Here is a 22056-nt window from a genome sequence, read left to right as displayed (position 1 = left end):
CTGTCACTCATGTTCACAGCAGCATTATTCACAATAGCTTAAATGTGGATGAAACTCATGTGTTCATCAGCGGATGAGTGGATAAGCACAATGTGGTATCGTCATAGAATGGAAGGAGGACCAAACTGTGACACAGGCTACAACGTGGATGAACCTGAAGGACGTGATGCTCAGTGAGATGAGCTGGCACAAAAGGACAAATCCTGTATGACTTCACTTATAGGAGGTACTCAGAGTTGTCAAAATCCTAGAGACAGAAAGTGGAATGGTGGTTGCCAGGTTTGGGGGAGGGGAAGTGGGGAGTTACTGTTTAAAAGTCAGAGTGATTCAGTTTTACAAGACGGAAAGGGGACGGATGGTGGCGGCTGCACAGCGCTCTGAATGTATTTAATGCCACTGAGCTGAACATTTAAGAATGGTTATGATGCTAAATCTTATGTTGTATGTATTTTAATACAGTTTCACAAAACAAAAAAGTACAAAAATGTGGCATTAAATAGACCATGAAAAGCACGCTTGTTCACAGCGTGAGCTGAAACAAGCAGGCAGAGCAGTGCCTACTTAGCCTCGTCTGGAACATGCGTTGGCAACCTGTGCACGTCTGCAAACGATTGTGAAAGGGCCCTGCGTGCTGATGCTGGGTTACAAACAAACTGGACTGAGTTCACAAACACAGAATCTGCAAAGGATGAGGACAGATCATAAATGGAATCCTATAACCCATGGCTGTTTCATCCACTTGGCATTCTTTCCCATCCATACTGCAGTCTGGACCATTTAGTACTTTGTTCCTTTTTATGGCTGCATAATATCTCATTGGATGTATATACCACATTCTGTTTATCTATTCATCCACCACGGAAACATGTTTTCCATATCCTAGTATTTTGCTGAGGGGTTTTTACATCTATATTCATAAGGGGTGTTGGTCTGTAGTTTTACTGTGGTGTCTTTGTGCGGTTTGGGGAGGGGATTAGTAAGTGGCAAACAAATTCATTTTCCTAAACATCACTGTGGGTCTATTTCAACACCTATTAGAAGAATGACTCTTCATTTGTGATGGTCAAACAATTTCCTCTTACAATACACATCAATGTACAGAAAGTTATTAAGTAAACTACAGACCAGGTGTGGCTACAGTAAGATCATGAGGACGGCATTACTGTGACCCAAATCTCAGGACCCACGCTGTAGGAAAAGGACATGGGACTTGAGTGTCACCTCCAGAGGAACCTCATCTCTGCCCCACCCGTGACGGACAGCCCCTTTCACACGGTTAGCGAGTCTTTCCTGAACACGCAGGGCACCAGGATGGCTCCTGCTTGCCGCCGTCCACAGAAACACAACTGCCCTCGCCTCTCCCACTGGGATGCAGTCTTTACAGGTGGACTCCGTCGAGGAGAGTGAGAGGAGAGCCCCAGTCTCCCCAGTGATGGAGCGAGGGGCCAGGCTTTGGGACCATCAGGAACATTTTCCTCTCGAAGCCTGACAATAACCTGAGGTAGGTTCTCCCACTGTACAGATGAGAACCTTAGGGTGGGGGGTCGTAGAGCCAGCGAGAAAGTGCTGGGGGCAGGGTATGAATGCAGCTCCCTGCCGTCACCTAACAGAGAAAGGCAGGGGCTGGAGGCGAAGCCTGCACCCTTACAACACAGGACGGTTAGAAACCCTAAGGCAGCTAGTTAAACTCTGGGCTGTTCCTCTGAGGCCAAGGGAAAGAGGAAAAGAAAATAATAAAGACAGGAGGCAGGGCCTGAGCCAGCAAGCTGAGCAGCAAAGCCATCCGAGCGACCCGCGGAAGCGGCACATCCCCGCCTGCGGCTTCCCGCCTCACCTGACCTTCGGTGACTCGACAGCACAGGCTGCCAAGTGTCCCTAGGGCTGCCCTCACAAAGGGCAAGAGTGCCTGCGGCGGTGCTCCCAACGCAGCAGTACAGAGACGCCTGTTGCCTACACAGGTGGCAGAGCCCGTGTGCACGTCCGTCACTCGCAGGGCTTCACACCCACTACTCACCCTTCCGCACCCTGTGAGACAACGCCACGACCTGGGATGGCCAGGGCAGAGCTGTGGACGTGGGATGTGGACCACGCGCCAGCCTCTGGGAGCAACTGATGATACAACACAGAGAGAGCAGAATAGAGACAAGGGGACGGGGACACAGGCCAATCGAGACCAGGCCTCGCCAAGAGGGTGGACGGACGAGAAGAGGCACCCAAACGACGTGAGGAGCGGCGGGCTCCCTGCGGCCCCAGCAGCTCCACAGGAGGGCCACCGTGAGCAAGTGACAGCTGTGTTGACTTTCGGTACCGTCAGCAGGACACCCAGGCTAAACCAGGGGTGCAGACGCACAGCTTTCTGATCTAGTGCCAGGGAACCAGCCCGAAGTGAGGTCAGCAGATCCCCTGCCGTTCCCTTGCTACACACTCCCTTCCAACACCACAGACCGGAGGACAGCAGCAGCCAGTGTTCAGAGCACGGGCCGCCGGCCAGCACTCTCAGCACTCGGCATGTGCGGCCTCCCAACCTCGGGACGGCTTGGCGGGCGAGCACGCTTCGAACGCCGTCACGCAAAGGTGGGGACTCGGGCGGAGGAGAGAGAGCCAGGCACCTGGGCCCGCACTTCGGCCTCCTGCAGTCTCATGCTTACCAAGCCTGGCTCCGGCTCCCGCAGCCTGGAGGGCGCCCCGCCCTGCTAGTGTCCGTGAAGCTGCCCCACTGCCCCAGAGGCTAAGACCGTTCTCTCTCCTCCCCTTCGCCGGAAGTCCACAACGGCGAGTACGGTGTCCCCACCGCCATGCTGCTCCCCCAGGGTGGTCAGCACTTGCTGCGGGCACAGAGGTCTGCTCAGGGAAGGAGGGACGGTCGTGACCAGGGCAATCATAAGGTGCCTCTTTCTTTAACCTCGGGCCTCGCCTGCAGGTGGCTCTTTTCTTCAGTACGTTATGTAGAATTGTTAGGGTTCTCCCAAGTTCTGAGACGATAAAACAAGTCTAACACGCAGCTCTGAGAAGTGACTCCACAGCAGGGTGCCCCACCTTTCAGCCGCTAACCTGTGTTAGTGACTTATTCTCACATAAAATGATATTGTTCTTACTTACAGCAAAGCTAGGCCTTCAGAGCTAAAAGTTAAAATCTAAAGCTAACATTTTTTTCAACCCTAAGAAGACAGTGAAAAACATATACTAACAACCTTAAGTTTCACTCTTGGGTTACTGGCTAATGCATCCAGTTAAAATACTGAAAATATCGATATTATTTTTCCTCGGTATTTACAAATCATAAGTCAACACGATTTCAGGTGGAAAATGCAGCTTAAATACTGTTAAGCCTTTCTAAGAAATTAACGTCGACCAAACAGATGTTAATTTCTTTAGTCTCCCACCAAAGGCTAGAAAGCAGAATAACATGGTTCTGAAATGACAGACAAAATAGAAAACTGCATTTATTTCTTAAATGAGTGCCAAGCAAGAGCACGAGCTCAGCCTCCTCGGTACCTCGTTTCTGGATGAAGACCCTGAGCAGGGGGTTTGCGCTGGAGACCGCCTTGCAGAAGTTGTCGTCGTTGTTGATGGGCAGCAGGTCGCCATGCACGTCCGCGTAGCCGATGGTCACCTCGGTGTTGGAGATGTGATGGGTGTGCACAACCAGCTTGTAGAAGTCTTCGAACTTTCCAGGCTTTTGTCGGTCCAAGGAGAACCTTCGGAACTCGGCTCCAAACTACAACGAAATAGACAGCGGGTCCGCGGACAGCAGGGAAAGGGCAGCAGCGCCGTGGCTCGTTTGCCTGACAAAGGAGCACTTACAGGGCCTCCAGGAGGCCTGGGACACAGCTGCGAACACCCCAGTCCTCGGGGCCATGCGAGCCCTGAGGGGAGGGACCGGCTCGCTTGAGTGCAGGACAGGCGCTGGAGCTCAGTTTGTGGGGGACCCTCACCTCCTCTGAGGACGCTGGGGTGCATCTCCAGGCCCAGGCAACAGCGCAAGCCCGGGGCAGCCTTAGACACTCAAAGGTGGGAGGGAAGCCAAGGCCAGCTGCAACTTCTGCACTCTTTCCTAAGGGCAATGGGAAGTCCTGGACAACTGTAACATTAAGGAAGGAAACGACTTGATATGATTTGCATTTTTAAAAAGACCAAACGGCTGCACTTCAAAAGGATCAGATGCTTTACAAATATCTGGGGCAGGAGCATGGGTTCTGGACTGGCCAAAAGGACAGAGCAGGTCTTTTCAAAAGAGATGCTATTCACTCTCCTGTTGTAGGAAACACGCAGGGCCCACCTCCTTCCCGTCAGCCCCTGGCTCTGGCTCAGATGCCCACAGAGTTGCCTGCAGACCTCCAGGCCACCTGCCAGGGGAGGACCCTGGGTCAGCTCCCATGGGCCGACTGTCCCACGATCTCAGGAGAGGACCCTGGGTCAGCTCCCATGGCCGGACTGTCCAGCGATCTCAGAAGAGGACCCTGGGTCAGCTCCCATGGCCGACTGTCCAGCGATCTCAGGAGAGGACCCTGGGTCAGCTCCCATGGCCGGACTGTCCAGCGATCTCAGGAGAGGACCCTGGGTCAGCTCCCATGGCCGGACTGTCCAGCGATCTCAGAAGAGGACCCTGGGTCAGCTCCCATGGCTGACTGTCCAGCGATCTCAGGAGAGGACCCTGGGTCAGCTCCCATGGCCGACTGTCCCGCGATCTCAGGAGAGGGCCCTGGGTCAGCTCCCATGGCCGACTGTCCCGCGATCTCAGGAGAGGGCCCTGGGTCAGCTCCCATGGGCCGACTGTCCCGCGATCTCGGGACACCGCCTGTTTGTTTGGCCTGAGGCTGCTGGCTTAGGACGTGCTGTTGTTCCGCACTTGCCAAAGGGACCTTTATCCATCAGGCAGGACAGATTCTGTGCCCTTGTACATAACTGACAACTAATTACATTGGTTCCAAAATACACAAAAATGAAATGTCTAATGTTTACACAAACTAACAGTGACATCATCAAGACATTATGTCAACTACTCAAGGGCAATGCGACTCAAACCATATAGGTGTGAGTGGTTCTGAACTTTGGGGAGGCATCAGAATCACCTGGAGGACCCCAGAGTTCTGGAACTGCCTGATTTGGAATGCAGCCCAGGAATGTGCATTTTAACAAGTTCCCAGGAGAAGCTGATGGTGCTGGTCTGCAAAGCACACAGACAAAACCACAGGTTTAAAGGGTTAGTCTTCAGACCTCAACCTCCACAGATCTCTTAGAAACAGAGCCTCAGATCCCATTTCCCTTTTAAAAAGCAAAGGACAACACCCATCCTGCACTGCCCCAGGAACGAAAAACTTCAAGTTTGGGAAAACCACCTTCAATGGCTAATCGAAACTAAAGCCTGGCTCCGCAAGCCAGGGCCCAGGGGAGCACTCTCCTCGTCCCCTGCTGCTGCCAGAGATGCCTCCCCTTGAGACGGGGTCCCTCTCCCCTTTACTTAAAAGACAAGCCCCATTCTCCCTCTCAGTATTTTCTCCAAGCGCTCACAAGAGCAGGCTCACAGTGAGCAGGGCGCACCCCACGCCTTACACACAGGGGAGACACCCCGGCCGGCAAAACTTCCAGACACAAGAGACGAGCAGACAACACAAGGTTAATGGGATTCTTCACAATCAGTTATCCAGTCACACCACGAATGCTCATTTCAACAGCAGTCAACCACCGTCCTTCCAGTCTCATATATCTCACACATGCTGACTTCCAGAGCAATTAGTTTCCATCAGTCTATGTCTTATTCACGAAATACACAAGAGCTTCATCATGTCTAATGAAACCGCGTATTATATATAAGTTCCAGTTGAATATTCCCCCAAACCGGACACAACACACTCACTTTCATCCAAGGGACACCAGGGAACTCTCATTCTTCTCCCTCACGCTAGACTTATGCCGCATCTTGCAATTTAAGTAATGAGGAACAGCATGTGTTAAGTAAGTCCGTTCTGCAATGTTTTAGTCCTAACTGCACTTGGTAATTAACTTCAGATGAAGTTTCATTTGTTTCTCAGTTCTTTTAATAATTTTCCTCAAAGTACATGTTAATTTGAAGTGCAAATGAGTTCTGGCTTTTTCCTGACAGGAAGTCTGATTTCTGTTGGATAGAGAGGCTGTGGCTTTGTCAATCCAACTACATGTGGGATATGCTTCGTATGCTGAATGAGCTCCACAGCTGGGCAAAGGGAGGTGTGGAATGTGATATGATAAAAGCATTTTTTTCAAGCTTTTTTTTTATTGTGGCAAAATATACATAAAATTCACCATCTAACCATTCTTAAGTGTACAGCTCTGTGGCATTAAGTACATTCACACTGTTGTACAACCATCACCACCATCCATCTGCCTTAACTCTTTATCTTGTAAAACTGAAAGCCTATACCCGTTAAGCAATAACTACACATTTCCCTGCCCCCCAGACCCTGGCAACCACCACTGTGCTTCCACTGTGCTTCCTCTCTCCCTCCCTCTCTCTCTCTCCCTCCCTCTCTCTCTCTCTCTCTCTCTCTCTCTCTCTCTCTCTATATATATATATATATATATATACACATATACACACACACACACACACACACACACACATATATATATGCATATAATTCTTTATCAGATACATGCTTTGTAAACATTTTCTCCCATTCTGTCTTTTACTCTGTGGATCTGGGTCCTTTAAGTAACCAGGGTGCTGGGAGGGGAAGCTGGGCTGTTTTGTTTTGTTTTTTTAAGCTGGACTTTTGATACAGTTCTGTAACTTACTTCCTAACCCAGGTCAGGCACATTTAAGGCAAGTTTTTCTTAAAACTTTCCTTAGTAAGTATTGAACTTCATTTGAAATTGGTAATGGAGTGAGCCGTTTTATGGGTCTGACTACCGGATAACAGGTGAAGGAGTGAAGCTCTGCGGTCACCCTTTCGTGAGTCCTGCCGTGGGAACACGGTCCAGTGAGATACTGAACACCTTAAAGGGGTGGTGAGTCTCCAGTGAACTCCACTGTTAGTTCAGGCATTTCATAGGGATCCCTCTACCCTAATGCAGTGGTCTCCAAATGTCACATATCCCCTCAAGAATTTTGGAAAACCTACCACTATGAAGAGGATAATATACTTTTAAGTTGGCATCTAAATTCTTCATAATAAAAATAAATAGTTGCAAAGGATATAATTTCCAGCATGCTGTAAATATTTCATTTAAAAATATTTTATCATATGATCTTTTAAATATAGTCAGTGAAATCTAAATGCCATAGTGATTTGATACTACTGTCACGCATTTTAAAATAGAATGAACAAGCTCTTTTATAACAATCAGAAATTCAACAAGGATGAGAAACCCCTGCTCGCCACAACTAGAGAAAAGGAAGCCCATGCACCACAACGAAGACCCAGCGCAGCCAAAGAAAAAGAAATTCAACAAGGTTCCTTTTTCTCTTTGATCTCGTTTCCATTACACTGCTCCAAGAGAATTTAACCCCGATATTTTATCCTAATAAGTTATGCTTGATTACCCTATCACTCTTCTCTACAACAAAGTTAGATAAATTGAAATTAAACATTTTCCCCAAGGCCATAAGGCTCTCTTTGTGAAAAATATTTCCAAGTTGTTTCTAATGGGTGTAGAGTTTTAGTTTTGAAAAGTGGAAAGTGTTCTGGAGTGGATGCAGTGTGAATGTAATTAACGCTACTGAAGAGCACACTGAAAATGGCCGAGTCGGTAAATTTTATGCACGTGTATTTTATCACATTCATAAATCAAGTAATATAGAATAAGCAAATAGATTTTTACAGTAAAAAGTTTCTAGATTGAGTCATTACAATTATTAAATCAAGCTGGAACACATTTATAAAACTTGACAAATAATTATTAGCCTTCCAAAGTAAACATTTAAAAAATCTTTTAATAGGAAGTATTTATTGCTAAATGAGGCGAGGGTAGCATCGATTCTTCTGCTGTTTCTTGTTGTGGTGGTGTTGGCTCTGAGAAGCCTTTTCACGTGAAGCAGGAGACAGGCACAAAGATGCTCAGCCCTGTGAGTCTCACCAAGTCTTGGGCCAGAAGTAACCACAGAGCAGCCTATCATTAGAATTGTTTCAGACAAACTATTCGCTGACAATTCAATTAGGACCACTTTCAAGTTTTTTGAAAACAAAGAATTGCAAAATACTTGACTTGGAAGATTTATTGCCCAGTCATTACAGCCATTCACTTTTTCAATTTCTGGTAACTATGCCAAGAATTATACGACAACGAATTGTGCCGGCTAATTCCTTCATTTAGAGGCAACCTGTATGATCTGATAGAACAGGGAAGTAAAAATATAAAATTAGTACCACATGCCAATATTTTTAAAAAATAAAATAGTTTTGTCATAATAAAGTTGGACCCTTACCTAACATCATTACAAAGATTAACTCGAAATGGATCCATGACCTAAATGTAAGGCCTAAAACTATAAAATTCTTGGACAAAAACATAGGGCAAAAGTTTCAGTCCATGAGGTTTGATAATGAGTTCTCGATATGACACCAAAGGCACAGGTAACAGAATTAAAAAAAGACATTGGACTTCTTAAAAACTAAATCTTGTGCATCAAAGGACAGTATCCACAGAGTAAAAAGGCTTTAAACAGTGATAAATACAGTCGTACCTCTGTATCAGCAGAACCCTAAGAAGCCCAAGTCCCTTATAAAATGCCACACTACATGCATACAACCTACACACGTGCCCCACCCTCATACTTTAAATCAACTCTAGATGACATATAATACCTAATACAATGTAAACACTAGGTAAATAGTTGTTAATACAATGTAAATAGTGGCCAGTGCACACCAAATTCAAGTTTTACTTTTTGAAAATTTCTGTAATTTTTATTCTGAATATTTTCTATCCACAGTTGGTTGAATCCACGGATGCAGAACCTGTGGATACTGAGGGTCCACCGTATTCAGAATATATAAAGAATTCCTAAGCAAAATGTTATTCAGCCTTAAAGAGGAAAATTCTGGCATCTGCTACAGCATGGGGCCTTACTCGATGAAATAAGTCAGTCATAAAGGACGATACTGTAGGATTCCACCATATGAGGTACTCAGAGTCGTCAAAATCATAGAAAGTCCCACGGTGGTAGCCAGGCGCTTAGGAGGAGGGGAAAATGGTTAGTTATTGTTTAATGGGTATAGAGTTTCAATTTTATAAGATAAAAAGAGTTATGGGGATGAATGGTGATGGCTCCACAATAATGTGAATGTATTTAATATCACTAAACTTAAAAATGATTAAGATGGCAAATTTTATATTCTGTGTATTTTTAAAATTTATTTATTTATTTAATTTTGGCTGCGTTGGGTCTTCATTGCTGCACGCAGGCTTTCTCTAGCTGCGGCGAGTGGTGGGGAGACGCTTCATCGTGGTGCGAGGACTTCTCATTGCGGTTGCTTCTCTTGCTGCAGAGCATGGGCTCTAGGCGTGCGGGCTTCAGTAGTCGTGGCACCCGGGCTCATGGGCTTAGTTGCTCCGTGGCATGTGGGATCTTCCCGGACCAGGGCTCAAACCCGTGTCCCCTGCATTGGCAGGCAGACACTCAACCACTGCGCCACCAGGGAAGTCCCTGTTCTGTGCATTTTAACACAAATTAAAAAAAAAAAAAGATCTAGGGTTCCTTGTCAAAATGGCTAATTCTAGATATGAGTCAAGAACTTTATATGACCCTGTGAATCTCATCCTTCTAAGAAGCAAGGAATTATCAAAGACTGTTAGGGTCATATCAAAAGGACTCAGGAACTAGTTTGAATGATCTCCCAACAGCTGAAGATGGGACGTTTGTGCATTTATCATCTATAAGGATAATAACTGCTATGGATTGGAACACATCCAATATGCATAAATAATGCATATTTGTTTATAATGAGAACCAGAATTTTATTTTTTACTTTTTGGAGGGTGCCAGGGAACCAACCTACTACTTTGAAATAAGTAAATAAAAGGAAAGAATCAAGCACTTTCCCCAAAGAAACAACATTAATTATTGGGAAATTAACAGACGTAACAACTCCTTATTTCCCAAAGCTTGCAGATAAATAAACTGCCATTCCATTATTATCTTGATAATATTTATTGAATTTTACAGCTGACCCCACCTGTTATTCCCACAATAGGACAGTAAAAATGGGGGAGGGGGTTCACCTCTTTAAATTTTTTAGTTATCTCAAATATGAAATAAGTAAGTCAGTAAGCAAAAATGAATCGGCCTCTAAATGAAATGTACTTTTATTTCCTTTAAAAATATTACATAAGTACTAAAATGATCATTATAATTAGAAAACAAAGATTTACCTACACATCTATTTTGACCCTCTTTCCCTTCAGGAAGAAGGGATACTTCTGACAAATGCTTGTTGAATGAATAATACCTAGAACTTAGTTGCTACAAAAGTAATATGCTACCGAGTACACTATGTTACTGACAAAGTCCTTTGTCAACAAGAAGCTTTTCCTTGGTCAAGAAGCAAGGAGACAGAAAAGAGTGGTAGAAACCCAAGATAGCTAAGAGCTGGGGAAGTACAAGTTATTTGTTGTTCTAAAAGAATCTTGAAGTACTTCTAGAGCAGTGGAGTCACGATCTGCAAAAATCTGCTCCTCCCTAAAAGCAACGAGAACCCTGGCAAAGATAGTAAAAAATCAACTTTTTGAGAATTCTGGAAATTAACCAAAGGTTTGCAAGCAATAATCCACAGTGCATTTATTCCAGAAAAGCAGCTGAATCTCGGAACGGCAAGTTTTACAGTGTTTGAACTTCCCCCGTTCCTCAGCTTTGAAAACCAGCAGCCTAATAGCTTTACAGGGGGCAGAACTGGCTTGGAGCTCACCCAAAAGCCCCATACTTATAGAACTGTCATCTTTAAACGTGTCTCACAAGTCCCTGGAAAAGCCCTGTTCTCAGGGTTTGTCTCTATGTGACCTGAGTCAGAGATCACTCATTGGGAAAAGCCCTTTCCTCAAGACATTTGTTGAGAACAACCAGCAACAACTGTTTAATGATTAAAGATTATACAATAAAAGTCCCATTTTTAAATGGAACTTTTACAACATGAAGGAAATCATATTCTTTCTAACTATATTTATTACAAGAAAACTTAGATGTAAACTTCAAGATACGTTATCTGTTCTATAGAGGTAATTCTCAAAATTCTTTTAGGGGGTTGTAACGTATGAAGATTACTGCATTAGGGTATAGGAATCTCTACAAAAGTACCTGAGTCAAGTACCAGCTGGGACAAACACAATAAAAAGAAATGCTGGGGATTCCCACCTGTTAGGATGACTACTGTCAAGAAACAGAAAACAAGTAGTCGTGAGGATGTGGGGAAAGTGGAACCCTTGTGCACTGTTGTTAGCAATGTAAAATGATACATCCACTGTAGAAAAGAGTATGGAGGTTCCTCAAAAAATTAAGAATTACCATACGGCCCAGCAATTCAAATTCTGAGTATACCTCCAAAATAACTGAAAGCAGGGTCTCAGAGATATCTGTACGCTCATGTTCATAGCAGCATTATTCACAACAGGTTAAATGTAGAACCAACCCAAGTTTCTATCAACAGATGAATGAATAAGCAAAATGTGCCTTATCCAGGCCATGGAATGTCATTCAGCCTTAGAAAGGCAGGCAATTCTGGCACATGCTACAACACGGAGGAACCTGGGAGACAGCACGCTCAGTGAAATGAGCCAGTCACAGGAAGACTAACACTGTAGGACTCCACTTACATGGTGCCCTTAGAGTTATCACAGTCACAGAGACAGAAAGTAGAACGGCAATGCCAGGGGCTGGGGGAGGGGGAAATTGGAAGTTACTGGTTTTTTCTTTTTTTGAAGGGAGGTCACTCGGTACACCTTCTTTTTCTGTTGTTGCTGTTTTCTGGCTGCGCCATGCGTCATGCAGGATCTTAGTTTCCCAAGCAGGGATTGAGCCCGTGCCCCCTGCCCTAACCACTGGACCGCCAGGGAATTCCCAGAAGTTATTGTTTAACAGGTATAAAGTTTCAGTTTAACAAGATGGAAAGAGTTCCAAGGGTAAACACTGGCATGATTGCACAACAATGTGAATGCATTTAATGCCATTAAACTGTACACCTAAAAATGGCTACGATGGTAAACTTTATGTTATGTGTATTTTACTACAATAGAAAAATGGAGGAAAATTTAAAAATGCTGGGGAATGAGGTATCCACAGAAGGCTTTGATAAGCTCTGATATATTCCTGGAAATATGAGGGCGCATTCGTGTGCAGGACTGTGTGCATGGTCAGGAAAGACACGAGAAGGTTGTAATCTCTCATATCTGGCTGACTTTGAGATTCTGTGCAATCAGGAAGTGAAGGCTAAAGCAAAGTTGTAAACTACTGAAGTGTTGACTGTGTACCCCAATACGTGCCCCTTTTGGTACGTATAACCAAAAGGACTGGAGACTTACTGGTTAAAATCACTTGAGAAAATCTGTGTCCAATCATCAGATGACCATGAAGCTAACTAAGCAGAGCTTCAGTGGTCACATATGAGAAAGAATACACTTTTTTACAGCATTAGTCCAGGAAAAGTCACTCAACAAACCAACAGCAGCCACAACCACAAACCCCTGAGGGAAGAGTCTGGCTTTCAGAGTTATGTCATGTTATTTAAAATGTTTAGTTTTCAACAAAATTATGAGATATACAAAGAAATAGGAAAAAATGGCCAGAGTTAAATAAAACAGTCAATGCAAACTGTCCCTGAGGGTGCCCAGAAGTTGCACTTACTAGACAAAGATTTTTAGATAAGCTACTATAAATATGTTCAAATTAAAGGAAACCATGTATAAAGACTAAAGGAAACCATAAAACAATGTCTCACCACTAGAAAATAATAGAGACTAAAATCATTTTTAAAAAAAGAACCAAACAGAAATTCTAGAGTTGAAAATTATAATAACTGAAATGAAAAATTCCCTAGAGGGACTCAGTAGTAGAGGTGGCAGAGAAAGAATCAGCAAACTTGAAGATAGGTCAATTTAGAGTATCCAGTCTGAGAAGCAAAAGAAAAAGGAATGAAGGAAAATGAACAGAGTCTCAGAGACATACTATCTGTGCCATACTATCAAGCATACCAAGAAACACATCTTGGAGAAATCCTAGAGGAGAAGAGAGAGAGAGAAAAAGGCTAAAGGATATCTGAAGAGATAGTGGCCCAAAACTTCCCAAATCTGATGAAAAAGTTTAATCTACATATCCAAAAGTTCAACAAATTACAAGTAGAATAAACTCAGTGAGACCCACATCTAGATGCATGATAGTCAAACTACCAAACTCAAAACCAAACAGAGAATCTTGAAAGCAGCAAGAGAATAACAATTTGTCATGTCCAAATGATCCTCAATAAATTAACAACTGACTTCTCATCAGAAACCATGGAGGCTAAAATGCTGCGGAATGACATGTTGCAACTTGTGGGTAGAAAAAAGAATGTCGGCCAAGAATTCTATATCCAGCAAAACTCTCCTTCAAAATGAAGGAGAAATGAGACATTCTTAAATAAACAAAAACTGGGAGAATTTGTCACTAGCAGAACTGCCTTACAAAATACTAAAGCCATCCTTTAGGCTGACATGAAAGGACACTCCACATTAACTTAAATTCACATGATGAGATAAACAGCACTGTTAAAAGTAACCACATAGGAAAAAAAAACTACATAGGTATGTACAAATGTGTTGTTGTTTGCTTGTAACTTTTTCTTCTCTCTGATTAAAAGACAAGTGCAAGGACTTCCCTGGTTGCGCAGTGGTTAAGAATCCGCCTGCCAGCCTCTTCAATAAGTGGTGCTGGGAAAACTGGACAGCTACATGTAAAAGAATGAGATTAGAAAACTCCCTAACACCATACACAAAAATAAGCTCAAAATGGATTAAAGACTTAAATGTAAGGCCAGAAACTATGAAACTCTTAGAGGAAAACATAGGCAGAACACTCTATGACATAAATCACAGCAAGATCCTTTTTGACCCACCTCCCAGAGAAATGGAAATAAAAACAAAAATAAACAAATGGGACCTAATGAAACTTCAAAGCTTTTGCACAGCAAAGGAAACCATAAACAAGACCAAAAGACAACCCTCAGAATGGGAGAAAATATTTGCAAATGAAGCAACTGACAAAGGATTAATCTCCAAACTTTGCAAGCAGCTCAATAACAAAAAAAAACAAACAACGCAATCCAAAAATGGGCAGAAGATCTAAATACACATTTCTTCAAAGAAGATATACAGATTGCCAACAACCACATGAAAGGATGCTCGACATCATTAATCATTAGAGAAATGCAAATCGACACTACAATGAGGTATCACCTCACACCGGTCAGAATGGCCATCATCAAAAAATCTAGAAACAATAAATGCTGGAGAGGGTGTGGAGAAAAGGGAACACTCTTACACTGCTGATGGGAATGTGAATTGGTACAGCCACTATGGAGAACAGTATGGAGGTTCCTTAATAAACTACAAATAGAAGTACCATATGACCCAGCAATCCCACTACTGGGCATATACCCTGAGAAAACCATAATTCAAAGAGTCATGTACCAAAATGTTCAATGCAGCTCTATTTACAATAGCCAGGAGAAGGAAACAACCTAAGTGTCCATCATCGGATGAATGGATAAAGAAGATGTGGCACATATATACAATGGAATATTACTCAGCCATAAAAAGAAACGAAATTGAGTTATTTGTAGTGAGGTGGATGGACCTAGAGTCTGTCATACAGAGTGAAGTAAGTCAGAAAGAGAAAGACAAATACCGTATGCTAACACATATATATGGAATCTAAGAAAAAAAAATGTCATGAAGAGCCATGGGGTAAGACAGGAATAAAGACACAGACCTACTAGAGAATGGACTTGAGGATACGGGGAGGGGGAAGGGTAAGCTGTGACTAAGTGAGAGAGAGGCATGGACATATATACACTACCAAATGTAAAATAGATAGCTAGTGGAAAGCAGCCGCATAGCACAGGGAGATCAGCTCGGGGCTTTGTGACCACCTAGAAGGGTGGGATAGGGAGGGAGACGCAAGAGGGAAGAGATATGGGAACATATGTATATGTATAACTGATTCACTTTGTTATAAAGCAGAAACTAGCACACCATTGTAAAGCAATTATACTCCAATAAAGATGTAAAAAATCTGAAACATAAAAAAAACGATGAATGTTGGAAGCTTCAATATTCCACTTTCATTACAAAATAGAACTAGACAGAAGATCAAAAAGGAAATAGAGGACAACACTAGACCTAACAGTCTATACAATATGCCACCAAACAACTGTGGAATGCACGTTCTTCTCAAGTGAACATAGAACATTCTCCAGGATGGACCACATTTTAGACCCTAAAACAAGTCTTAATAAATTTAAAAGGATTGAAATTATACAAAAATATGTCTTCCAACCAAAATGGAATGAAATTAGAAATCAATAATAGAAGGAAATTGGGGAAATTCACAAATATGTGGAAATTAAACAACACACTCCTAAATAACCAATGGGTTAAAGAAGAAATCACAAGGGATATTAGCAAATACAGAGATTAAAGAAAATGAAAACATACTGCAGCAAAATTTATGGGAATCAGCTAAAGCAGTGCTTAGAGGAAATTCACAGCTATAAACACCCATAGTAATAGAAGAAGAAAGATATCAAAACAATAACCTAAACTACCACCATTAGAAACTAAAAAAGCACAAAAAGAACCCAATGCAAGCAGAAAGTAAGAAATTATAGAGATTAGAACAGAATGAATGTGATAGAGAATAGAAAAAAATATAGAAAATAACAAAACCAAAAATTGGTTCTTTGAAAAGATCAAAGATCAACAAAAGTGACAAATCTTTAAGTAGGTGGACTAAGAGAAAAAGAAGATTCAAACTACTAAAATCAGGAGTGAAAGAGGAAACATTACTATTGAGCTTAAGGAATTAAGAAGGATCACAGGCATCCCAGTAGTAACAATCACACCTAACACCCAAGAAACTCCTTGAGGAATCGACTGGCTCTAGAACTGGTACACAAAATACCTAAGATGAGCCTAGGAAATTTTATAACACCAGAAAGTGCTGAAAACAGAAACAAAACACATCATCATGGGGGTATGTCAAAGGAAACAGGAACCAACTGAAAAAGCTCCCGATTGCTGAAGCTGGAACCATATGAGCAATAAGATCAATAAAGTATACTGGATTATAACTCAGCATACAAAATAAACGTCCATAATAAATGGTGAATAAATAAATGGGAGAGAAGAGACAGACCTCCCATGCAGAAGAACACCAAATAATTTACGTAGATACACCAACTTCAAGGAGGTAGAACATAACTCCTTAAGTGTAGGCTGTACACAGAGTTCATTCCAAAGAATACAGTATGGAAAGGGAGAGAAAGAGTAACTTTAAGTGGAGAAATCTGGCAAACATTCTCAGCCAGGTCATCAAGGTCAACATCGACAGTGATAAGCCATGTTGACAGCATGTACCCTTGATGTGGTGTGATGAAAATGGCACTTTACCTCTGTGGTCTTCCTCCCCAAAACCTATAATCCCAGTATAATCATGAGAAACACAACAGGCAAATCCCAACTGAAGGATAATCCACAAAGTATCTGACCATTACTCCTTCAAACTGCTGAGGTCGCTGCTTGAGCTGCTACAACAAAATACCATAGACTGGGTCGTTTAAACGACAAATATTTTTTCCTCACAGTTCTGGAGGCTGGGAAGTCCAGAATCAAGGCGCTGGCAGATTCAGTGTTTGGTGAGAGCTCTCTTCCTCATTTGCTGATGGCCGCCTTCTTACTGTGTGTCCTCACATGATGGAGAGCTCATGCATCTTTTCCTCTTTTTATAAGGACATTAATTCCATCATAAGGCTTCTACCCTGATAACCTAATCTAACCCTAATTACCTCCCAAAGGCCTCATGCCTCCAAATACCTACAGTCAGATTGGGGATTAGGGCTTCAACATATGAACTGAATTCAACATTCAATTCATAGAGGTAATAAAAAGCAAAGTCAGAGAAATGGTCATGGTCAAGAGGAGCCTAAGGAGACATCACACAAATATGACGTGGTATCCTGTACAGGATTTTGAAACATTAGGCTAAAAAGAATACTAGGTGAGAACTAAGGAAAAATAAAGTATGTATTTCATTTAAATGTATCAATATTTACAGACTATAACAAATGTCCCATTAGATTTTATTTTATTAACATTAGACGTTAATAAAAGAGGAAACTAGATGCGGCACATATATGGAAACTCTCTGTACTATCTTTGCAACTTCTCTGTAAATCTAAAGCTGTCCTAAAATTAAAAGTTTATTTTTTAAAAGTATGACAAGGGAATACTACTAATAACTGTGTGTCAACAAATTTGATAACCGAGATGAAAAGGACAAATTGCTAGAAATACACAGATTACCAAAACTGACTCAAGAATAAATAGACAATCTGATTAAACTTACTGCAAGGTATTTATTTAATTTTCAAACTGCCCACAAAGAAAAGCCGATGCCCATATGGCTTCACTGGAGAATTCTAGTAAACATTTACAAAAATAATACCAATCCTTCACAAATCTTCTAAAAAGTAAAAGAGGAAGGAACATTTTCCAACTTATTCTATGAAGTCAGTATTACCCTGGCAAAGCCAGAAAAAGACATTACAGGAAAAGAAAACAACAAATCAATATCCACTGTGAACAGAAACACAGAAATTCTCAACAAAATACTAGCAAGCTATATCCAGCAAAGGACTATATAGAAAGGACAATACATCACGACCAGTGAGATTTATCATAGGAACACAAGGTCAGTTTAACACCTAAAAATCAATGTAGTATATAATAGCAATAAAGAGCAAAGCCACGTGATCATCTCAAAAGATGCAGAAAGAGCATTTGACAAAATCTGACACCTTTTAATGATCTAAAATACTCAATGAATTAGGAATATAAGGGGACTTCTCCACCCTGATAGAGGGCATCTAAGAAAACTCACATGTAACCTCTGGAAATTAATAAAGGAGACCTCAACTAAAATTAGAGTCAGGAATGACCTGTAGAGGGAGCTCTCACGCATTCTCACTCACCATCATTTGCATGCCCTGCATTTCATGTGTATGCCCCACAGGAAGAAGCATACCTTGCACTCCCAGACAGGAAGTGACTACATTACTATCCCAAAGGAAGAATTTCTCCTTGCTCAGCAACAGTTCAGCCAATGAGAAACATCACAGCTCGACCAAGGAGAAGCCATCACCATCCTGAACTTCTACCTTCCTCCAATGAACTTTCATTTAGAACAGCCCCTGCAGCTTCCCCATTTTCCCCATAAAAGCAGACTCCCTTTGTTCTCTGGACATGCCTGTGGTTTGCCATAGACTGCATGTCTCAAATTGCAATTTTTTTGCTGTTCCCAAACAAACCCTATTTGTTGGTAAAGTAACTGCTTGTTTTAGGTTAACACCTCACACTTAACGGTTAAAGACAGAATGATTTCACCCTGAGATGAGGAACAAGAAAAGAATTTCCACTTTCACATCTACTATTTAACACTGTTCTACAGGTTCTACCAAGGGCACTTAGGGAAGACAATAAAGGACATCCAGATTGGAAAGGAAGAATTAAAAATACGTCTGTCCCCATCTGATATGTCCTTACATGTAGAAAGTCCTAAGGAATCTGGAAGAATTAATTATTAGACCTAATAGATGAGTTCAGCACGGTTGCAGGATACAGTATCAACACACAAATATAAATTTATTTCTGTACACTAGCAATGAACAATCTGAAAATGAAATTAAGAAAATTTCACTTACAATAGCATCAAAAAGGATTAAAGTATTTAGGAATAAATCTAATAAAAGAAGTGAAAGACTTGTACACTGAAAACTACAGAATAGTGTACAGAATACTGTTGAAAAATTAAAGAACTAAATAGTGTGAGCACATATATGGATATCTAAAAAGGACAAAACAAAACAGCTTTTAATTCATAAAGTAAGACGACTAATACATTAACAACAATTCCCTGATGAGTTCCCATTTTGTCAAATATTTTTCTCAAGGTTATCGGCAGGTGTCTCCAGGGAGCAGATGGCTACCTGTGGCATGAAAGGAAGAGGGGGGGAAGGAAGAAAGATCTTCAATGCTTATGAAGTGCAAGACTTAATACTGTTAAGATGGCAACAATCCCCAGCTTGACTGCAATTTCAAGCCCTATGAAAATCCTAGCCGCCCTTTTGCAGTAACTGGCAAGCTGTTCCTAAAACTTATATGGAAATGCAAGGGACCCAGAAAATCCAAAAGATTCTTGAAAAAGAAGAACAGGGAGGACTCACACTTCTAAATTTCAAAACTTACAGACTAATGCTGGCAAAGAAGTAGACATATAATCAATATTATAGAATTGGGAGTCCAGGAAAGTAACCCTTATATTTGTGATCAATTGATTTTTGACAAGAACGCTAAGGCAATTCGGTAGTGGAAGAGAATAGTCTTTTCAACAAATGGTGCTGAGGCAATCTGATACTCACAGGCAAAACAATGAAGCTGGACTCCTGCCTCACATCATATACAGCTAAACTAAAACTGGATCACAGACGTAAATGTGAGGGCTAAAATTATAAAACTCTTAGAAGAATACATAGGATTAAATTTATTACTTCACTTAGGCAATGATTTCTTCGCTATCATACTAAAAGCATAAGCAACAAAAGGATAAATTAGATAAACTGGCCTTCGTCAAAACTGAAAGCGTTCTGCATCAACAAAGTGAAAAGATAATCTACAGACCGGGAGGAAAATGCTGCAAATCATATGTAATGTACTTGTACCAAAAATATATAAAGACCCCTTAAAACTCAACAACGAAAAGACAAACAACCCTATTAAAATGGGCAAAGGACTTGAACAGACATTCCTCCAAAGAAGATATACACATAGCCGATAAACACATGAAAAGAGCTCAACATCATAAGTCATTAGGAAAATGCAAATCAAAACTGTAATAAGCCACCATTTCATCCACTATGATGACTACAATCAAAGAGATAGATGACAGGGACTTGCCTGGCGGTCCAGTGGTTAAGAATCCACGTTTCCACTGCAGGGGGCATGTGTTAGATCCCTGGTCAGGGAACTAAGATCCCACATGCCATGAGGTGCAGGCAGAAAAAAAAAGAGAGATAGATAACAATGTGTTGGTAAGAATGTGGAGTCTGAACTCTCTCATACATTTCTGGTAGGAATATAAAATATGTGTCTGTTTTGGTAATCAGTTTGGCTCCTAAAAATGTTGAACAAAGAGTTGCCACGTGGCCCAGAAATGTCACCCCCAGGTATGTACCCAAGATTAATGAACACATAAAAACTTGTACACGAGATGTTCACAGCAGCATTGTTCACAACAGCCAAAGAGTAAAGAGTATCCCCATGTCCATCAGCTGAGGAACGGATAAACAAAAAGTGTGTATACCCTATTAGTGACTATTACTCAGCCATAATAAGGAATGAAGTATGATACACGCTGCGACAAATTTGAACCGTGAAACATTATGGTTAATGAAAGACGTCAGACACGTAAGACCATATACTGTATGAGTCTATTTATATGAAATGTACAGAATACGCAAATTCATAAAGAAAGCAGACTAGTGGTTTCTAGGGACTAGAAGTAGAAAGGAATTGAGAATGGCTGCTAACAGGTATGGGGTTTCTTTTCGGGGTGAAGAAAATGTTCTAAAATTAAATAATGGTAATGATTGCACAACTCTGTGAAAATACTAAAAACTACTGAATTTACACTTGAAAGGTATGAATTTTATTTCATATAAATTACAGCTTATAGAGCTGTTTTTGTAACTTTCACTTCAAAGAATAAGCTTTTTAAACCGCCAATTGAAGGCTTATTGGCGGTTGCGTTGAGAAATACGGAAACCCCGGAAGACGGTGGTGGACTGGCTGGTGCACACGGAGGCTCGGCTTTTGCCCCAGGCAATCCCCAGAGACCAAGGGTCCAAGCATCGGCTGCCAGCACACCTCATTTTAGAAGACGAAGACTTACAGAGAACTCAGGGAAGCCCGCCCCCCGCCCCGCCGCCATTACTGCTGGCCCTTGCCGAGGAGAACAGGATGTGAGACTTCGTCCAAGCTGGTAGGGCAAGCTTTTCCAGTTCGAATTGGTCCAACAGCGTAGAGCTGGTAGGGAAGACAGAGGGCAGGCACTCTGAACAGGGCAGAACTTGCCTCCTTCACACGCCCATCTCCACCCTGACCCCAAACTGCAAAAGGCCCTCAGTCCCTCTCATCCAATTTAGAAGCTGAAGCTCCATACGAATGACGTTTTTGGAGCCACAAGGCTCTGGCAATACAAATGTATTTTCATCATTCAATGTCACGTGACTCCAAGGTTAGTTCATTACCATTACCATAATTATCTCTTACTTTCCAGGTTAAAAATATTAAAAATGTAAAATTTTCTTTTTCTTGATACCTAAGGATTTCTCTCTACAGTTATCCACATGTTTAAACAAATCCCTTTTGCATGGAAACATATTTAATTCAGAGCGTGAAAAGCTCATTTGGTGTGCACTGCAAGTCTTGTTAGCTGTCTTTACGCCCACAATTAAATCATAAGCTTCCCTAGTGGAAGTGCACTTCCAAGCTCCTATGCTGAGGGTCTCAGAGAGAGAGATTTGCCCAAAGCCATAGAGCTACGTGACTCCAGGCTGGAAATAAAGCCCATTTTCTGACTCTGCTCCCGTGTTCCATCTGCAGCAGTAAGCTGCTGCCACTTCAAGCCACCAAAAAGTTCATTCTTTTCACAACTGAAATCATGGTCCCAGGTTTCATCTTAAACTCACTTAGCTACTCTTTGCTTAAAAACTCTAAAATGGCACACTTTTGATAATTAGATGCAGCTCTGGCTTAATACCATTCCCAAAGAAACTGAGT

The 22056-nt window shown here is 42.0% G+C and overlaps 1 protein-coding gene across 1 annotated transcript in view; it reads right to left on the bottom strand.

The window, feature by feature from the left end:
• PARD6G (par-6 family cell polarity regulator gamma) overlaps positions 1-22056 on the bottom strand; it is a 106410-nt gene that overhangs the window by 66583 nt on the left and 17771 nt on the right. The window contains exon 2 of the mRNA XM_065890193.1: positions 3496-3718. Coding sequence (XP_065746265.1) covers positions 3496-3718 — 223 coding nt within the window. The remainder of the gene's footprint in view (positions 1-3495; positions 3719-22056) is intronic.

This window comes from Phocoena phocoena, chromosome 13 (genome assembly GCF_963924675.1).
Source record: "Phocoena phocoena chromosome 13, mPhoPho1.1, whole genome shotgun sequence".
NCBI lineage: Eukaryota > Metazoa > Chordata > Mammalia > Artiodactyla > Phocoenidae > Phocoena > Phocoena phocoena.
Note: the sequence above shows the minus strand (reverse complement) of the source record. Positions and strands in the feature narration are given on the sequence as shown.